At 33.1% G+C, this 20,806-nt stretch overlaps 1 protein-coding gene across 1 annotated transcript in view; it reads left to right on the forward strand.

The window, feature by feature from the left end:
- The first annotated feature begins 2,671 nt into the window (after positions 1–2,671).
- Positions 2,672–20,806, forward strand: part of LOC142323247 (uncharacterized) — a 33,641-nt gene continuing 15,506 nt past the window's right edge. Inside the window, exons 1-3 of the mRNA XM_075362632.1 lie at positions 2,672–2,798; positions 5,994–6,071; positions 9,170–9,395. Coding sequence (XP_075218747.1) covers positions 2,679–2,798; positions 5,994–6,071; positions 9,170–9,395 — 424 coding nt within the window. The 5' untranslated portion in view covers positions 2,672–2,678. The remainder of the gene's footprint in view (positions 2,799–5,993; positions 6,072–9,169; positions 9,396–20,806) is intronic.

A 20,806-nucleotide genomic window follows, 5' to 3' on the forward strand; every position in this document is an offset into this window, starting at 1 on the left:
GTCTGGGAAAATCACTTTCAAAATTTTGGGAGAACCCTGAGAAGACAGTGACGTTAGTGAGGCAGTATATGTTAAAGTGTAGAGCGATTATTTTGAAATTTAAGCTTGTAAGTATTTTAGCCACATAAGACACCACCAAATTAGCTGATTCTTTTCCACAATTTTCACAATAAATCAATCTTTGATCATTTGCAATTCTCTACCTTACCTTTACATAAATTTTCCAGAAGATATGATGAATTTACAGACGTGTTTGACATTTTTGTCTGAATTATGCACAATTTAACCAAATTAACAAAAATTCTTTTATTTACAATCTTGTTTGACCAATACTTAAAACAATAAAGAAGATGAAAGTTTCAGCTGCTAATTATAACTCGACATGGACCACTCTTATAAGACGATTCCAAAACAAAAGTGTAATAATTAAATTTCATATATAGGGAATATTAAACTTAAACAGTTAGATAAACCTTAAGCTTTCAAAATAAAAAATCTTATGACACAATTTCCAACCACTGTACTGCACTAAAAAATTTACGTGAGCCTATTGATGAATGTATGCTATTAGTGTTTTTAATAACCAAAAAATTTGACTCAGAAACTAGTGGCCAGTGGGAAGCTTACGAAACAAGACTGTATATCAACAATGGAAGTACAAATCTGGATGAGGTGACTTATGCTAAATCATTTAATTCTCAGGCTAGACTCTTCTTGCTCAACACACGCATGCAATTTTTATATGAACAATGTACAAATTAAGAAGTTCATCAGGACAGCCAGTATTATAACACTTCTGCTTAGAGATAGTTGTTTCATGGGAACAAAAAATACCTTGCTTCATTAAATAAAATGTTGTGCCATACAATTAAATAGCTCAAAGTACATTTGCGCTGTCTGTAACGAAGATCATGCTACTGTACGTACCCTCAATTGACAAGCTGTAACTCTTCAAGATTATGAGCAAATCCAAAAACATAATCTGAATAAATGGCATGAAACCAGAAAACAAAACTATACAAACAAAGTCCATTTTTTGTAAATACCGCATAAATTAGATCATTCTAAATTGTATATTGACAGTTCACAAACTCATTACCAAAGCCTTTAGACCTAAAAAGTAGGCCTACTACTGCTACCATTATAAATAACAATGAAGTAATTCTTGTCACTGCTATTATCATAATTAGACTCTCAAGGCCCAACTTTTCCCTGTCATGTTTTATTAAAACAGTGGAAGTCAGTTTAATTTTATTACCTTATCACTTGCATTCAATCTTGGCCTCAAACAATCAAGAATGGTAGCATTATTGTCAAGTATTGTAAATACAGGAACTTCATCTAAATTTTCAGTATATACTACAATTAAAACCAGATTCTCTGATTATGAAGATTTAGATTTGTTAGTTTTAAAGAAAATTGTAAATAATCTACTGGCTTCCTCCATAAATAAATATAACCTTTGACATCCCCTGAATAATTTGTCTGTGAACATTTGTTCCAATGTAGAGGAATTGATGTACTCCTGAGTGCAGAGATTTTCTACAATACTTTAAGAGATAGACGTGAAGCTTAGTTAATTTACTGTTATAAGACACAATCTTTGGTTAGGTGATCAGCAGAACGATCACTTCTATCTGTACCACTCAAGATTTATTCAGCAACTGCAACACTGCTTGAGCCTTCTGTTGAAAACAATGTAGAAGATTTCATCCCCAAAATTTTGGAAGATAGAAGAGATTCCTTGCAAGACAATAAAATCATACGAAGAAGAAATTTGTGAACAGCTTTATGGGTTAAACACAAAATGCCTACCAGATGGTAAATTTGTTGTGAAGTTACCATTTATTTCTGTCCCAACTACAACTTTAGGAAATTCTAGGGACCGAGCTGTCAAGTGTTTGTTGTCTTTGTACAACAGATATTTGCTTAAAATTCAGACTTAAACACGATTATGCTGAATTTTTAAAAGAGTATTTAAAGAATGACAAGATGGGATTAATTAAAGAAGAAAGAGAGCCATCCATGCTTATTATTTGCCATATCATCCTATAATCAATTGCAATTCTACTAGTAGACTACAAGTAGTATTTGATGTGTAAGCAAAAACATTTATCAACAACTATTTAAATTACATACACATGATTGTTCCTACCGCTTAGTGAGATCTAACTACTATATTGGTAACCTTTGTACTCATACTTATGTATGCAGTTTGGATATTAAGTACATGTGTCAGAAAATACTAGTAGAAGATAACCAAAGAGACTTTCAGTGCATCATAGGTGTAATAATAAAACTGAATCTATGAATACATACAGATTCACAACTGTTACATATGGAACTATGTCAGCTCCTTTTCTGGCCACAAGAACATTATTCCAATTTATAGGAGAAGGAAAGGATTCAAACCTTCCTTACCAATCATAAATAGTGGTGTGTATTTCTACAGATCATTTCTGTATCGAACAGTCTTGCAGCATAAATCTTCTCCTGCCAAGGCATATGTAATTTTATTTATTTGAATGGCTATGAAAGCTATACATTTAGAACTAGTTCCAGATCTCTCCAAAAAAAAATTCTAGATTTAAATTTCATAAAAGAATGGTTTCTTGATGTCAAAATAAGGAAAATATTTATTCTGATAATAGAATTAACTTGGGAACAAAGAATGAATTATGAGCCTTCCAACAACTTTTCTCTTCCAAGACCCAACTACATCAACTACAAGTTTTCATTGGTGTAAACTGGCATTTCATTCTTCCTCGCTTGCCGCACTGGTGGTTCATAGGAAGCAGGTACAAAAACATTGAATTATCATCTTAACCAAATGGTGAGAATGAAAATTTTTATATGATGAACTAACTAGAGACTTTCTTAATTAAGATTGAGGCCTGTGTAAACTCCTGACATTTTACCATATTATCTAATGATCTGAGTCCACAAACTCCAGTTCATTTCCTAATAGCAACCCTTGTCATTTCATACACCTGGCTTAGCCCATATTCAACCAAACAGATGACCATTGGCAGCTTATCCAGCAGCTACATCAGATCATATGACAACATTAGTCAAACATATACCTATCAACATTACAACAACATAATAAATGGGCAGAACTATATATCACCTGTACAGTGAGAATTAAGTCATATTTTTGAGGTCAATTTCAATGATGGTAGAGTTCAGCTTGCATCTGTAAAAACATCAAAAATTCTACTAAAATGAGCACAGACTAAACTGTATATTTCCTGGCACTTGAAATTTGCACCTTCATCAGGGGTGGTAAATTTGAACATTTGGCACTGGTATGGTGGAGATTTTCCCTTAATCCTTAGAGTGGGCAAGAAAGGACAGTTGGGAGAGTGTAGGTGTAGCAGCAGAAGAGAAAATCCAGGTATAAAATGGGCTGAAATGGTCTTAAACAATCTTTAAATGATAGTATATTCGTAAATGGACTTAAATTATTATTTTTTTTTTTTTTTTTTTGTTAAATATTTTTTATATACGGATTTCATTATAAATTAGCTAAATCTTTGAAAACTTGAGCACTAATGACTTATTGACATGCCAGATGTCTATAATATTTCATATTACTGTTATTTGAGCTCAGACAGCTGTCTTTTGGATTAGTTGATATTGTCCCATCACTCAGAAAGGTTTTTTCTACATCACTTAAAGTAATTATCTTATCCTGGCAATTTTTAACTTATTTTTCAAAATGCTCATTTCTTCCTTGCGGTTTTCGTGTTTCTTATTTTTAAAGTTTATTTTTATTTCTTTTACATAAAATAGTATGAATATAAAATATTATTTTGACGATGCTTATCAGATGATGGTTTACTGTTCAATTGAAAGAAAAGCCTTAATGATATAAGAAGTTGGCAATTAACATTTTCTCTTTTATTTTTTTTTTTTTTTAGTTTTGGTTTAATTTATACAGATTTTCTGTTTTGTTTTACAATGTAATGTAAATCATATCATTAGTTAAATACTAAAAAAAAAAATTAGCAATTCTTACATCAGGATCTTTTCTGTTAAGAGGCCATTAGTTTTTTTAAATGTTTTATTATTTCTGATTAATGTGTTCAGTATCATTGATGTCATACACAGCATCAATGATTCCTAGTGATGATGTCCTGGTTACTTGTTAGCTGTATCCTATCTATTTCCTGGATGGTATTGGTAATTTTTGTTTTCACCTCCAAGGTGTGGGGATTGCTTCTATAAACAATTTCTTTTTAAGTAACCTAACAGAAAGAAGTGTGGACTAGTCAGATCAGGGGATCTTGGTGGCCAAAATCGTTTAGAAATGATTCTTCCACTGAAAAAATCCTTGAGCATCTCCATAGTAGATCGAGCTGTACGGCAAGTGGCAACCAGCTTCCTGTTGCAACCAGTACTCATGTTTATCCCCTTGCAGTAAGGCTATGAACTGTTGGATAATCTTTTGATAGACACCAGCATCCACAATTTTTTCAAAACACAAGGGTCCTGTTATTCGTCACTTTGAAACCACACACCATACGGCTGTTTTTTTGTGAATGTAGGGTAGATTTAATGAAAATGTGCAGATTTTCAGTACCCCAGATCCACGTGGTATGAAACCATGCTTCATCTTTAAAAAGTGCTTGATCTAGAATGCCAATGTTACCTTTAATGACATTCTTGAACCATTGACAGTAGTGAAATCTTTTGGCATAATCAGCATTAGTCAGCTCATGGAAAATACACATTAGAAACGATAACATTTCAGCATTCTCCTCACTGCAGTGTGGGCTGAACCTAGTGAAATGTTCCTTGCCAAGCTTAGTCTCTGCAAAGATTTATGAGGAGATCTTATAATGGTCACTGTAATGCCCTCTTCAACCTGTGTCGTTAAAACTGATTTGTGTTGGGCACCTGTTTCTGGTCTAACACCGAACCTGTTTCACAAATCTTTTTAACTAACTTCCTTTTTAAAGTTCTTTCTGAACTTTCACCAACACACAACATGAGATTTCATCTCTAAATAAGTTTCCATCACAAATACACATTCTTCAACAGGTAACCGCATTTTAACAAATAACACATAATTACACAACCTTGTTCAAAAGCCAATGGTCAACACAGACTGGCAATATTCAAATGTGCTTGTAGTATACAGTCCTCTCCACTCCAGCTCCAGTCATACCAATATCTTCCACATTATTTTACCCATCTCGCACCAATATATTTTTTTGTTTAACAAAAGTAGTCATAAAGTATAAACTACTTGGTGATGGAGCCTCATTTAAATTGAACACTTCTGTATATTGCTCTCAAAGCAGCTCAAAGTTACATATGAGTAGTATGATAGAGTAACATAACAAAATTTCAGTACATTTTGTTATGTTACTCTACTTGTCTGCTTACATGTGTATTCCTAACAGCATGAGTAGCTTATGAATAAAATACGAGATGGACTGCAATGACAAAAATATTTTATAATGAACACAGTAAAAAATGTAAGTTTTAAAAATTGATTTGGATTGGTTTTGTACTGATGAATTTATGAAATACTTTCTATAAAATTCAAAATAAATTACTTAATTTTCAGGATGCTGTTTTTGTAGTTAATCTGACTGATATTGAACAAACACATATATATACATTCTGTCATATTGCAAACTCGATGTGCTACATTATATTTATGCAAGCAAAGTTCAACATTATGTTCATGAACATTACATTATAATGTATAATAGGTCATTAAATGTCAAATTCGACCATTACTACAAAATTTATATTATTATTTATCACCATTGAACCTCATCATAACAGGTATTTTGTCTGGTAATATAGCACTCTACTTTGTGAAGTAGTAAATGGTTGTTAAAATTAACATGTTGCCTTCACATAAAAGAGGATGAGGAACATATTGTTTATTTTCTGTAACTTCTCGTCAGAGTTCCATTGTTATAGCTGAGTATCATTTTTTTACTGTTCAGTTTACTTTTTATTTATTTTTGCAGTTAGATGATGGAACTCCTGCTACTGAAAGGACTCTTGAGGGCTGTAATGTTTACTTTTTTCAAGATCTTGATAATTTGGTATGTATAATCTTATTAGGTAGTTCCATGATTTACATGGGAGTTATAGTCTAGGAAAATTTCATTTAATCAAGGTCTTAATAATTATTTATGAATGCATGAGTTCAGTTTCAATACATCTGTTTTTTTCGTATAAAGATAGCAAAAATGCATGTGTGTATTAAATATATCTGTTTAACATTTTATTTACAGATAAATTGTTTTGCATTCACTTATTTTTTAATATTACTCCATACAATGTATAGACTAAATTATTGGTTAATAATGTACATATGTCTATATGTGAAACTGTTGCTTATTATAAGATTAGAATTTATTCTATAATATTTTTGTTGTACTGGGAAGTAACATTAATTATGTTTTATCTATTTCAGTCCATTATACATCATAATCCAGCAACATATACTTAATTTTAGTGCTAATACCTGTTCAATTGAGCATTTCTTATTCTGTTAAAAATTAGCTTATTTTAATAATAATTAATTTTTTTATCCTTTCATATAAGAAATAATAGTTATAAAAGAAGTATAAATATTCATTAGCATTTTATTGAAAGATATTTAGATTCTTATACTTCAATCACTGCATTTTTGTGTGCATTCTTTATTTATATTCTAGTACTGTATGATGTTAAAAGTTTGTAAATGTACATGTATTTGTGTTTATTTACATTAAAATAAAACAAACAGTAATCTGGGTTTGAATATATAAGCAGTAGTGTTGGAACAGAAATTTCTAACTTTGAAAATCAAAGTAGTTCAGTAATTTACAATCTGACATACATATATTAAGTGTATGTTCTACTTAAGCTTAATTTACAAAGTGCATTAAAAATTCTTTTAGCCATCACTTTAGTATACATCAGATTCTGTTAATCATCAAAATTGTCTGCAAATTCCCTTTATTTTGGTACCCATTATTGCACTCTGTATAATTTAAGTGCTTACCTGTGTTGTATTTTTACATGACTGTCTAAAAAGGAGTATAGTATATTTAGGGTGTATGTTTGTACATATGTATGTATGTATGTATTATGTTCATTCCACTGTAGCAGCTCAACAGCTGAACCAAATTAGATGTATGGCCCCACATTGGAATCCTTACATTACCAGGAGTGTCATAGGCAATATAAATATGTATATATATATGAGTATATAAATATATAAATGCACATGTAGTAGTGGAGATTTGCCAGTTGAAGCTTAAATTTTTATGAATTGAATCAATGAACTGTGAGTTTCTATCACTGTGTCAGCTGGGTTTGAACTGAATGATTAGAATCAATCACATGAATAATATTACAAAAATAACAGAATTAAATTTATGTTAAATAAAATATTAAATAAATTTAAAAAATGTCTGTTTAATAAAGATCTCTTAATAATAATGGGCTTCCCATGGGGGACTGCTTGTTAAGGTAGACTGATTAATTAGGTGATGCAAGGCCTAGACCATTCATCATCAACTGGTAACAAACAGGGTACCCCTGGGGCACTGTTTTGGGAGGTGCAGTGGGGTGCTTTTATAATTTCTTGCAAACAATCGTCCAATTTTCAAAATTGAAACAGGATATTTGTTAGTAGGTTGAAGGCTAACTTGCATGCATCAGGTTTGCTCTCTATCTAACAGATTACACTTATTTGGAAATGTTATATCTAAAGCCAATCTTCCTATTTTTAAAATTCAAACTGGGTATTTATTAGTATAACACAAAAAATCAGGATGGAACCAAACCAGAACAAAAAGAGCAATATTTTTTATGCCATTCCTGTTTTTTTAATTTAATATGTATCTCTTGTTCACAAAAGAATATGTCTATGAACTGAGAGATATTTCAAGTTCAGTTTTAAACTTTTGTGACTCGTATGGATCACATTTAGTATCAAAGTGTTTACCTTAATAAGCAGTTGTTGGATAAAGTTCCTGTGATTTACAGTTTAAAAGGTTATAACAGAATAACTGGACACTTCTTTCTTGTTAACACAGCAGTCCATTCAACAGATGGGACTGAGAAGCAATTTAAATCATCAAATGTTATTAAAAAGTTTTTGTCAGTAGAAAATGAATTAAGCGTAAAAGAATTTTGAAAGTGATACACAATAAAAGTTGGCATTTTTAAAATCGCTGAAGAGTATGCAGCAGCGAATTGCATCGCTGCAATTCGCTCATTGCATGCATGAGTTTAGCTTCTGATTCAAATATAACAAGATCAGAAAAAACTACGTTGTCTGTTTGAATTAGACTATAATATAGAAACTGATTAGGAACAAATTAGTACAAATGATAATGAATTTCTTATTTTTACATGTGACCAGATTATAATAATGTCATACAATAACCAAAGTAAAGGAGGTGAAGAATTTGTTGAATACTGATAAAATGTATGTGGATTTTAAAATTTTGGATGATAACAAAATTGTAAAAAATGTATTAACATAGATAGAACATAATAGTGAAGAATCCAGAGCAAGTGGAAACAGTTATTAGTCACACAGAAGCTAACTAAATTCATGTTTTCAAAGCACACAGCAGTTTGGATTTGAGAAGGAAGGAGATATGTTTCTGAGTAACAAACATATATTTCTTTAAAATTTTACCTGGGCAAAACTATTCTAGAAATCGTGATTGTAATGTCATATATACAAGATTGTTCCTTATTTACTTCATAAATTTCAGGCAGTATTTGTAATTAGCTTTCATCAAAGTCATAAGAGATTAAATACTGTTAAATAGGATTTTATAAAATAGAAATTTCAAAAGATAAGTGTTTAGTTGTTGCTAGAAAAGATCAACTTAAAATACCTAAATTCTCCATTAAACAGAGCAAAAAAAATGTTTGAACGGTAAATAGGTTGTTTCATGTGTATTACTAAATGGTTTCTGTCATCATTCAGTCGACTGGTTTATCTTCTCAGCTATACTGTGCTTCTCTTTTACTTTTTTACATAAATTTTGAATTTTTAATATCTGCTTTGTGTGTTATAATTTGTCTTCCTTCATAGTTTTAATAAATCTCTTTATTACTAAATGAATTGACTGTGGATATCATATTAAGATATTGTTACAACCATATTTATTTTATTTTTGCTTTTTTTTAGCATAAAGTATGGAATGGTTTTAGAAAAAATATAAAAACAGCTGGTCAACTCTGGATTGAGATGTTAAGATTTTATACTGAAGAATTTGATTTTGTCCATAATGTTATTTCCATTCGGACTTCTAGATTAGTAACTAAAGAAAACAAAAATTTCAATACAATGAACATTGCAATAGAAGATCCATTTAATTCCTCTCATAACTTGGGATCTGCTTTATCGATGAGTAGTAAGTTAACATTTTTTTTTATTATTTTTTTTTTATTTTATTATACTGCTGCCAGAGTTGATGAGAAAATACTATTATTTTTATAAAAAGGTCTCATGACTTAACTGCAGTTATTTATGTATTTTTAGTAAGGTTGCTTACATTTCCAGCTATAATTTGTTACTACTCACATTAATGAATTAGCTGGTGTACAGTTATTGGTATATGTAACTCCTTAATTTGTATTTATCACATTTTGTGTGTGTATTTATGTGCATGCACACGCGCATGCAATTTCCATTTGATAAACCCAATAACACATGTTCGTATTATTTTTTTTTATGAAAAAAAAGATTGGCCAATGAAATACAGTACATGCCTCCACTTGATCCTATTGATACAAAGTTCTTAAAATAATACACTGCACTTTACCTCAGAAGTATGTTACAACATACTTCTGTGGAAGTGTGTACACACACATACACCCTTTTTCTAATTGCCCGTAGAAGTTGAGATTTACCTTATAATCTAAAGCGTACTTTGTTACTTCTTATTAGAACTAAATCTTCAAATAAAATTATTAGAAATAAGTACTAAACTATGAATATACTGTATCAATATTGCTGTAAACACATCGGCTTTAAAACACTTACCAGAAACATAAATTTGGAGATAAAAAATTTAATTTGATAAAACAATCAAATTGAATTTGATGGTTCTGCAGTTTTAGTTTTTCCAAAGGAGAAACAAATTCCTTTGATTCTCAGAATCTGCAAATTATCATACTGCTATTGTATTTTGGCCAGTATGTCTGAAATACCTTTATTACTAGTAAAGGCTTAAACTACTGAAACATTTTTTATTCCTGATTAAAATTTGTATTTAGTTCTAAACTTTCTTCACAGTGTACTGTTGCTGTACATTTTTTTGTTTTTGAATGTAGCAGTCAAATTTATTTTCACATTCCAAACAAGGAAAAATGTCAAAACTTTAAAAACAGACATTTCTTTCAAAATCCCTAATGATGTCAACATATTTCTAATTATGAATGGAAGTAAACTACCTTTCTTGTGCTTTATTGCAACATTATTACTTTCTTACATAGTTTTTTTTTTTTTTTAGTAACTGACATAATTTTCTTTATACAACTGAAATTTATTTTTTTTTTTTGTATACATGAAAGTTTGCTCATTTTATAACTAGACCTATTTTGTAGATTTTTGCTTGAAAATTAAAATTGGAACTTTTATATACTCGTACAGTCCTTTATTTTTATTAGTGAACTATTCTGTTTTTAAAATTATTATTATGTAAAACAAGTTTAAATCATTCATTCATTAACTCTGTTTCACAGAAGTATGATAAAATTACAAAATTCAGCAGCAATTTTTCTTGCTGGTAAATTATCCCTAAATTGTAAGTCACATTGATTCAATTAGGCAAAAACTTCTGGAACATACTGTTTTTGTAAATCAGTGATCAAATATTTTAGTTGTGATCTGTTTTGCATCTTTTGATCAAGATTAGTTCCTTTTTTGTACCTAAAATCCTGAGGTATGCCTTACAATTACAAAAATGTGTTATGAAACTTAACTGTAGGAGTATGTGGTTTTATATATTTATTTTTTTAACTAAAATTATAAAAAGCACACAGCTCATACACTTTATGTTTAAAATATATATTTGCAAATTAAAAATCGATATTGCAATAGAAATCTGTTTAAGTTATTGTAATTATTTATAAAAGATGTGATTTTTTTTACCTATTTCATTAAAATTAAAATTACAGAATAGGCCAAACACAAATTTCTAGATAAAATGACATCCTAGCAAAGAGAAATGAAAAGAAAAAGACAGAGAATACTACAAAGAAAAAAAGCCAAAAAAAAAAATCTATAAGTGAAATGACTGAAAGATAGAAAAGGCAACAGAGAAAACTATGGAAGAAAAATTCACAGAAATATAAAAAAATTAATTATTTTAAAAAAAGGAAAAAAAAGATTGCTGGCAAATATATTAAATAATAGCCCTTGAGAAACTAACAATGAAACCGAAAATAATCCTGGTTCTTATGCATCACAAAGAAGTTTAGGAAGAAAAACTACGAAAATAAATTTTAGGCATACAGAACTTAAAACAGCAAAAAAACTCAAATCAGCAATATGCAATGAAACATAGTCTGCCAAAAAAAAACTTACGAGAAATAAACGACACGCGAAGAGAGAAGCGAAGAAAAACGTTGATCTAAATAAATGGAGGTATTTCAGAAGTGCATGAGTGGCAATCGAATTAAAAAATATCGCTTTAATAGAGCAGCCCAAAATTTTTTGTCGAAGGTCAAGGACAATAGAGATATTTTAGTTTCTGACAAAGTGGTCCAACGTTCCTGATCTAAAGTGTTTATGAGAAAATTAAGTATTTTTTTTTTTTAAAGATGACGTTAGTATGTGTCCTGGTAAAAAAGACTGTCAAAAGAGGAAAACAAAAAGCGTTTGCTTTTAGAGAGTGTAAAGAATTTACATGCTAAATTTGTCACTGAAACGGCAATCAAATTGTCCTATGCTACTCTTTTAAGAAAAGCCATATTGAGTTGTGCCTTCCAAACAAAAAGATCGCGACACTTGGTTATGCATAAAACATGAAAATTTTCAGTTCAAACTGAACAAACTGAATAGATTGAGTGAACTGGAATACAATTCTACATCAACATTGATTCAAGCATACAGCTGTGAAGGTGCCTCGTATGATTGTATGTTCAGTACATGTTTGATTTGTGGAAAAACTGAATTGGACTGCGGCAGCAATGAAGATACAGTAGATTATTGTCAGTGACAAGCGACAAAAGAAGACAGAATAATAAAAGGAGAGAAAAAAGTTTTGAAGTTACTAAAAAAAGTCACTGTTACAAGCTCAGTGAAAGATTTGAAAAAATCCATAGTTGAAGATATCTTTGATATGAAAAAACATGTTTATGGCATGAACGAAAAATTTTAAGACAAAACAAGAAGTTCAAGGTGCTGTAGATGAGACACAGATTACGGTACAAATAGATTTTACTGAAAATTATATGACTAAATATGTGAAAGAAATACAGTCTACACACTTTGAAGCATCTAAAGGCCAACTTATCATCCACACAGGCTTTTATAGAAAAATAATGAATTTATAGACTGGCACGTTTGCAACTGTGAGCAGTAATCTTGACCATCAGACCTATGCTGTTAGGGGATCACTTAAAGCTTTTCTACAGAAACATAAGTGCAAGAGAAGGTGTCTTGATTCTTCATATATTTTTAGATGGTCCTACCTTGCAGCATCAAAACCGCACAAACATTTACTTATGGATAAAAACTCTGATAGACCATTTTCCACAAATTACATCCGCAGCTTGGACAAAGTAAATGGCCGTGGATGGTGTATGTGGCTTACTAAAGAAGAAAGCTGATGATTAAGTTTTAAAAGGAAAAGATGTCCAAACAGCTGCAGATTTTATCAATTTTTTGAAAAGTCAGCGGTTTTAATTCAAGAAGTTACCAATGATGAAAGTGTGGCTGTGAAGAACTCAGTAGCTGAAAAATTGGATGCCATACCTGGAATCATGAATGTAACCTGAATAACGTGGCAGAAAGCATCAGACGTATCAATATCATTGTATCAGCATGTGAAGATTTTTTAAGATAGTAAAATTGGAAGCTTTTGCAAGGACTATCCAAAATAAAGAACCATAAGTTCCTATAGATAGACATGGATGTTTCTCAAGAACTACTGTCTTTGAAATTCAATAGAACAAGCATTCCATGATGTGTATGGTTCCAGCAGCTCAGATGAAGATTTGCAAACGCTTTCGGACCAACTCCATTAACATGAAAACGAACTTCATGCTGATACAACCTATGACCAGGATAAGGAAAATTTACATCCTAATTTAATTTGCCCTATTACATTTTTGTTCATAAACGTACTGACCAAAAAAAAACCATTACATATAGATACACTGCAATTGCAAGCACCTCAGTTGATGAAGATGGTGATGTAAAAGTCACCATTTTATATTGCCAGCGTAATTTGGCCAAGATGTTTAAAATTGAACAAAAATATGTTTTGTGTATTGCTTTTGACCAAATAGTGAAAATTCTTCTGACTCTCAATTACAGAAAAAAGGTAGATGTGATTTTTACTGTTTTCAAGAAGACATTGGTATTTTTGAGAAGTAAACACTTTTTGATTTCTGTTTACTTTTAATCCTTTACCAATTTAAGGATTTTGTTTGTTTATAATAGATGTTTAAAAAATACTTATACACATATTAAAAAACTGTCATAGTTTATTAGATTGTACAAGTGTAAAAGTGTAATACTCTATTTTTGTAAGACTGATGTCAACTTTCGATCTCTATTAGTTTTATTTATATATTGCAATTGACCAGTGTCTCCTAAGTACAATAAAGATTTGATTTTGCAGAGATGTATATTATTTGTGCCATTTAAAATTACAATCTTAACTGTTTATCATAATTGTCATTCAGAGAATGCTGTCGTCATTGAGGGAACATCACTCACTGTCAATTACAGGAACTTTGGAAAAAATCAAGTAATTCAGTATTTATTAACATATCAGTTAAAATTTCTGAAAAGATAAATAAATATTTTATCAACTTACAACTTCTACAAATGATTTAAATACTTAGCCTCTTATGGTGAAAAACAAATCAAAGTTACATCTCAGAGCTCTACTAAGTATAACTTAACGAAATTAGCTTTACAAAAATCCATACAGATTTGTTTTTATATTTCAATATCCATTTTCTCTGATTAATAATTGCATTTTTACAATTTTAAATAATTATTTAGTGTTACATTCTAAACATCATATTTTTTTAATTTTTAAAAACCGTTCCCAAAATTACTAATATTTGTCCCACATTCACAATTTTATGCAATTACTATAAAAGAATAACTTTTTTGCTTGACCATTTTCAAAATAATTTTAGAACATATATGGTGCTTATTTTGTAAATTAAAATTAATATTCAAACATAAGTTTGTTTATTTGAAAATTTATAACTGAAAGTGCTCACCTTTCTGATTTTGACCCATATATACAGTCTACACCACATTGTTAATTATAGGTTAATTTTTTTTTAATTTTATCAAACATTTACTCAGGCCAATAATAAGAATTAGCAGAACTTTTTTTTAATGTTACCAGTTTTACAGTATTACAGAGATTACAAAAAAAGATATTTTATTAAAAACATGATCAATTTTTTGCTGTAAGTATGATTACTACTAAATCAGCTTTCAGAAAGCCTCTTTAGATTTAATTTTTAATCAATCCTAGATAAGATTTACCCTTCTAGATGAATTTTTTTACACTTTTGACATAGACATTTCTTTTCCAATAATATGTATACATGCTGGTTTTTTTCTTCACTGATGGCCAAGTTAAAAATATCAGTACTAAAACTTTATTTCATTCGAGTGAGTCCAGGCAGACTTTTGAAAAGTGAGTTGGACTGTGCCGACTGAGGTTGTGTTTATTGCACTCTGCATTTTTCCATGTTTTTGATTGATTTATTGGCTTTTTCTTACTGGATTGTGCGACGGATATTGTGATTGGTTTATCGGAAGCGTTTTTTTTATAAACTTAGTTTTTTGGTTAATGGACTGATTTTTTTATCGATTTTATTAATATTACTTTTGGTAATATGGGCTATTGTCACCTGTTGCTAGACTTCCATGCTTGCGCGGGTGGATTAATTATATACAAGTTTGGAGGGCAATGATGGTTATCTATTGATAACATTGTTTGCGTTTGAAATTTATAAACAGCATTTCAATAAGTTAGTGTTATCTTATCTGGAGAGAAAATAAAATTAATTATTAATTTTATTTTCCATATTTTGGTGGTACTGATAGTGTTATCTGAGTGATAGCTTCAGTTAGTAGCTTGATTAAATAAGCTACATTTACTGAGGTCATAATAGAATTTAATTTCTATTATGATTATTGATTATTATTTGATAATTATAATTATTGGTTACTATAATTTCTATATCATTATTATATTACATGTCGGAAATTCTACCAAGCAAGAGGACCAGTAAAAAGGAAGTGAAGAGGGCAGCTCTGGTTGAAGGAATCTGCGGCCCTCTACATCTGACGGCACGAGGGCAATCATCAGGCCGGTGGACATGCCCTAAACCCCATCTCCAGCGACTCCAAAGGAGGACACAGCAGCTACAGAAGAGATTGATATGTCGATGTCATTAAAATGGAAGGTTGAAGATGTGAAATCTAACACAGATTGTGATGTATCTGATGATTCTGACTTGGAACAATTAATGGAGGAAATTCAAGTTTTGTTCAGTCTTGTTGTCCACCTCCGAGGTAACCAGGAGTTGAAGGACTATGCTAGGCATATCCTTGACCATTATTCCCAGATGATGGAGAGTGATCTAGCAAGCAAGATCCGGTTATTGTTAGAAGGTCAGCTGACAGATGCAGAGATTGTAGGTATAGCCCTAAGGAGATGGCTTGCTGAGATTAAGACTATACGAGTTGTGAAAGATCTTTCTGCTGCTGATGATGTCTGTCAATTTCGTGACTTGGTCACTATGAGGAATAATTCTGATTCACCAAAGGGGGATATTAAGCAGTGTCATTAAACCTGGGGTAATCATGAAGGAAAATTTGGCTTTGTTAGGAGATGATGTCTCCAACTTCATAAAAAATAAGTACACTATACACTGGCTTAGTGAGAACAAGAAGGAGAGGTGCCTGACATGTTCTGGTGACCTTGAGGAGGATTGTTAAGGAAGGCAAGTGAATTACCTTTGTTATCCCCGCTGGTCGATTGGGAGAGACCATCAGCACACTAGGAGATAAGTCATGAGACAAAGAAAAAGAAACAAGGTATACTTAAAAAATCGCCACCAGTGAAGGACAGTGGCACCATAATAAAGTCAGCAGGGAAATCCTACATGGACTAGTTAAAACAGTGAAACAAACTGTCTCCATGGAGGATGCAGGGGAGATCCTGTTCTTCAGAAAGGGCTCCAAAAATGAGCTGCAATTATGGGTTAATGGTTCCCAAAAAGCTGAGTAGCTTAAAACTGTGATACACAAGTCAGGGGAACTACAAGTAGATCTGTGGTCAAGGGTAGGCCGCAGGGCAGTAGTCCAAATAAAGGATATAGAGGCTGGGACAATAGTGGATGAGGTTTGGCATGTGGTTCCTCAGGTCATTAGTGATGTGGGAGAGTTTAGTGACACTTCTGTGAGACCAGTGTTCAGTGTGACTGAATGCCACGGTCATCACTTCCATGAAGATAGCCAGGAAGCTAATAGAAAATAGAATTAAGATCAGGTGGGTGTTCTGCCGGATCCAACTCAGGGAATCTGATGAGCACTGCTACAGGTGCTGGGGGATGGGTCATGACTCCTCAAACTGTAATGGCCTGGACTGCAGTCAGTGCTGCTTTAACTGTGGAGCAGAGGGACACAAATAAGTGAACTGCAGTGAACATATATCAAATGTCTGGTGTGTAATGAAAGCAGTCATCAGATGGGCAGCCGCGTCTGTAAGGTGAAAACATGAAGTGCCTCCAAATCAATGTGAACAGGTGTGTGGCTGCCCACAATTTAGTTTGGGCTGCAGCACTGGCAAGTGGAGTTGACTTCTTAATAGTGGTGGAACCGAACAGGAGGATGGTTTCCACAGGATCATGGCAAGTGGGTAAGTGTGAATATGCGACTATAGAAGTTGTTTCTGGGACACATGTAGTTCATTGTGTAATAGCAAGAGATAGTTTCGTAGTTCTAGAACTGCCGAATATATGTTGATCTCAGGGTATATATCGCCTAACTGTGATCTAGAAAGATATGAAGATTTTATAGCTGAACTAGAGCTGTATATCAGGAATTCAAGAAAGGCAGTGATTCTTGCCGGTGACCTGAATGCATAGTGTGTTGAACTATGGGGGATTCAGGTTTACCGGCAGAGGATACATATGGAACAATGTGTTTAGTGAAATGGACATGGAAGTTTTGAACAACCAAGGAGTGCCAACATGTATAGGTAGAGGTAAGGGCTCAGTTGTAGATGTAACTGCTGTTTTAGAACGAATTGTTCTGACAATAACAGAGTGGCATGTTTTGGACAAAGAGTTACATTCTGACTACATACCAATAGTTTTACCTGTCAGATGTGATCAACAGCGCTGCCTACGTTCAAGCCAATGGAGGCCCAACAAAGTTCAGATTAAGAGGATAGCTGATCATGTCGCAGTGGAGTTGGGCCAGCACAGGAAAACTGATCAGAAGATGTGAAGGCATTGGTAAAAAATGCATGTCAGAGGGAAACTGTGGGTTAGAGACTCATAGAAAAGATTGCGTATTGGTGGACAGAGGAGATAGCCTCGTTTAGAAAATCAGCATGGTGGTTAAGGAGAATTATGCAACAAACCAGATGGGGAAACGCAGAGGCTGAGACTGAAGAATACTGAATGGCCAGAAAGAGACTTGGAACTGCCATAAAGAAAGCAAAGACCGATGCTTGGAAAGAACTCATTAACGAGTTAGATGACAAGCCGTGGACTAAAGGTACCAGATTTTAACAAAGAAATTTGGTAGGCGACTCCCAAACCTCTCTGGGGGCCAGACACTAAGGGCTGTACTGTTCCTTTTTCTGCTGGAGGAAACAGAAAGAACGGAGATTCCTTGCACCCATGATCGGTGCTTTATAATAGGTAACTTGAACAGGGCTGCTGCCAGAATCAATAAGAAAAGGAGCCCATGACCTGATGGTGGTCCTGGTGCAGTGAAAAGCGGTCTAGTTGAAAGGTGCCCTTGGACAGTTCTTGATACCATGAATGCTGCATTAACGGACTGCAAGTTCCCTGGATGCTGGAAGGAGGCCAGATTGATCCTCCTCCCAAAACCGAGCACAAAAACAAGTGAGGGCATTGCTTACAGACCTCTGTGTCTAATTAATACTTTAGGTAAGTTGTTCGAGAGAATGGTTGTTGAAAGGCTAGGGGATGAGCTTGATGCTGAGGGTGGGCTATCCCCAAATCAATATGGATTCACTAAGGGGAAGTCCATCGTAGATGCAGTAATAGATGTGATGGACTGGGCACACAGCGCAGTAGGCAGATACCATTGATAATTTTACTTGACGTGAAAAACACATTTATCAGTGTACCATGGCCAGTTGTTATGGATTAATTGAGGCACAGGGGTATCAGTGAATACCTGCTATCAACACTAAACAGCTACGTGTCAAAACAGAAGTTGACTGCAGACACTGAGGATGGGCCCATTGAATTTAATATGTATGATGGTGTGCCGCAAGGTTTTGTATTGGGCACAATTTGATGGAACACAGTATATGATGGCCTCTTGAGAACTGAGCTTGCGGGTGAGAGTCGCATGCTTGCATATGCAGATGACCTGGGACTGTTGGTGGCAGGTCATAATGAAAATGAGGTGGAGGAAACTGCAAATAGTGCCGTATGCAGAATAAGTGAGTGACTTAGAACTAGGAAAATATCTCTGGCCCTGAACAAGACGTCTGTACTTGCTGTAGTGGGCAGGAGAAAAGTGAAGGAGTTGGTGATGATAGTGGACGGCTCCTGATGTGCAGATTACCTGGGAGTATGGGTATAAAGGTCTGGACTCTTCTCTACCCATGTGAAAGAAATGTAGAAATATGCAGAGAGAAGGATAACTGAACTTAGTAAGTTATTCTCATTTAGAAGGGGTCCACATGCTAACTGGAGGCAATTAGCATTATTTGTTGCTACATTAATAATTTTGTAAATGATCCCTGTGTGGTCCTCAATGTTAGAGAAAAAGAGGAATGCAAATCGTCTAACCTTGCTGCAAAGAAGAACAGCAATAGGAATAACTGCCACATATCAAACTATATCCGGACCTGCAGTTGAAGTTATAGCTGGGATACCCCCAGTGACATTAAGGGCTAGACAGGTGGTGCGGAGACGAGAGGGAATCCCTCAAATCAATGATCAAGGAGCAATTGCTGAGGGAATGGCGGATGCAATAGGATGAGACGAATAAGGGCAGATGGACTAAACGCCTAATACCACAGCTCTTGCCATAGATGAGGAGGAAACATAGTGAACCCACTTATTGGCATGCACAACTGTTGACGGGATACTGGGGGTTTTCCTCTTACCTGTTTAGGTTCAAAAGAAGGAGGACACTTTATTGTTAATACTGCAGATTAGAAGATACAGCTGAACATACCTTTTACAACTGTCATAGGTGGGATCAGAATAGGCATCTTTATGGGCTGGGGTTGCTGACACCAGATAATATCATTGAATATATGTGCTAAGAGGACGAGCTCAGTGGGAGGAGGTGTCGAAGTTACCACTGACATACTAAAGACCAAGTAAGATCAAGCTAGAAACTGGGGTGAAGATTAACGCCAAATACAGATAAAAGTGAAGGGAGCGAGGGGGGTTGGGATAGCCCTCCATGGAGTTGTTCGTATGGGCATTCCTGGATGGGCAGCGACGATGAAGCGGTGGGACTCTTAACCCCTTGAGCAGAAAAGACCAAGACCCAACACTGGTTGGAGCAGCTACTCCTTGCTGATTAGAGGCAGGACCTCCCAGAGTTGAGTAACTGCTTAAATGTTGATCTGGCTTTGGGTGGGCGGGTACGATGAGATAGGAGTTTTAGTCAGTAGGGTTCAGGAATATATATGCTCTTAATAACGTCTAGCTGAACCGGTGCGAGTCTGACACTCCCCCATTTATGAGGGGAGACATAAATGGCATTTCTCCGACTCATTGCGAATGAAAAAAAAGGCAGAATTGTGTCATCGTACATGGGATTTTCCCACAACTATTTTAGTACTACATAACTCTGATACAGGTAAAAAAAATAATCTATAAAAAGACATTTGTTTACATAGCAGATATGAAAAAATACTATTTTTGTTCAATTATTATTATTGTTATTTACAACTGATTAATATTTTTACCTAATCATTATTTCTTAAATCTTTTATATTGTAATCATTCATAAATATGAACATAAGCCCGTATCCCTCCTTTCATATTCACAGATATAGTCAGTCCATAAATAACATAAAATGAAATTTTATTCCCTAGGTTTTCTTCATTTTTCCCTTGACTCAATGTTTGGTGCTCGATGCACATTTAATTTTATCATTTTAAAATAAATTTACCTTTCCATGCGACTTTGTTTTTTTTCAGATTTGTTAATATATTTTATTATTATTTTATTTGTTAATATTTTTCATTTCTTATTTCTATTATTCAGCTAAGAAAGGATTTTGTAGTAAGTTAATTTTGATAAAATTGGATTTAATTTACCAATTTAATTTTTTTTAAATTAATTTACTGAGAGAGAAATCATTTCAACTCATTATAATGAAAT

Source organism: Lycorma delicatula, chromosome 4 (assembly GCF_047948215.1).
Source record: "Lycorma delicatula isolate Av1 chromosome 4, ASM4794821v1, whole genome shotgun sequence".
NCBI classification, from domain to species: Eukaryota; Metazoa; Arthropoda; class Insecta; order Hemiptera; family Fulgoridae; genus Lycorma; species Lycorma delicatula.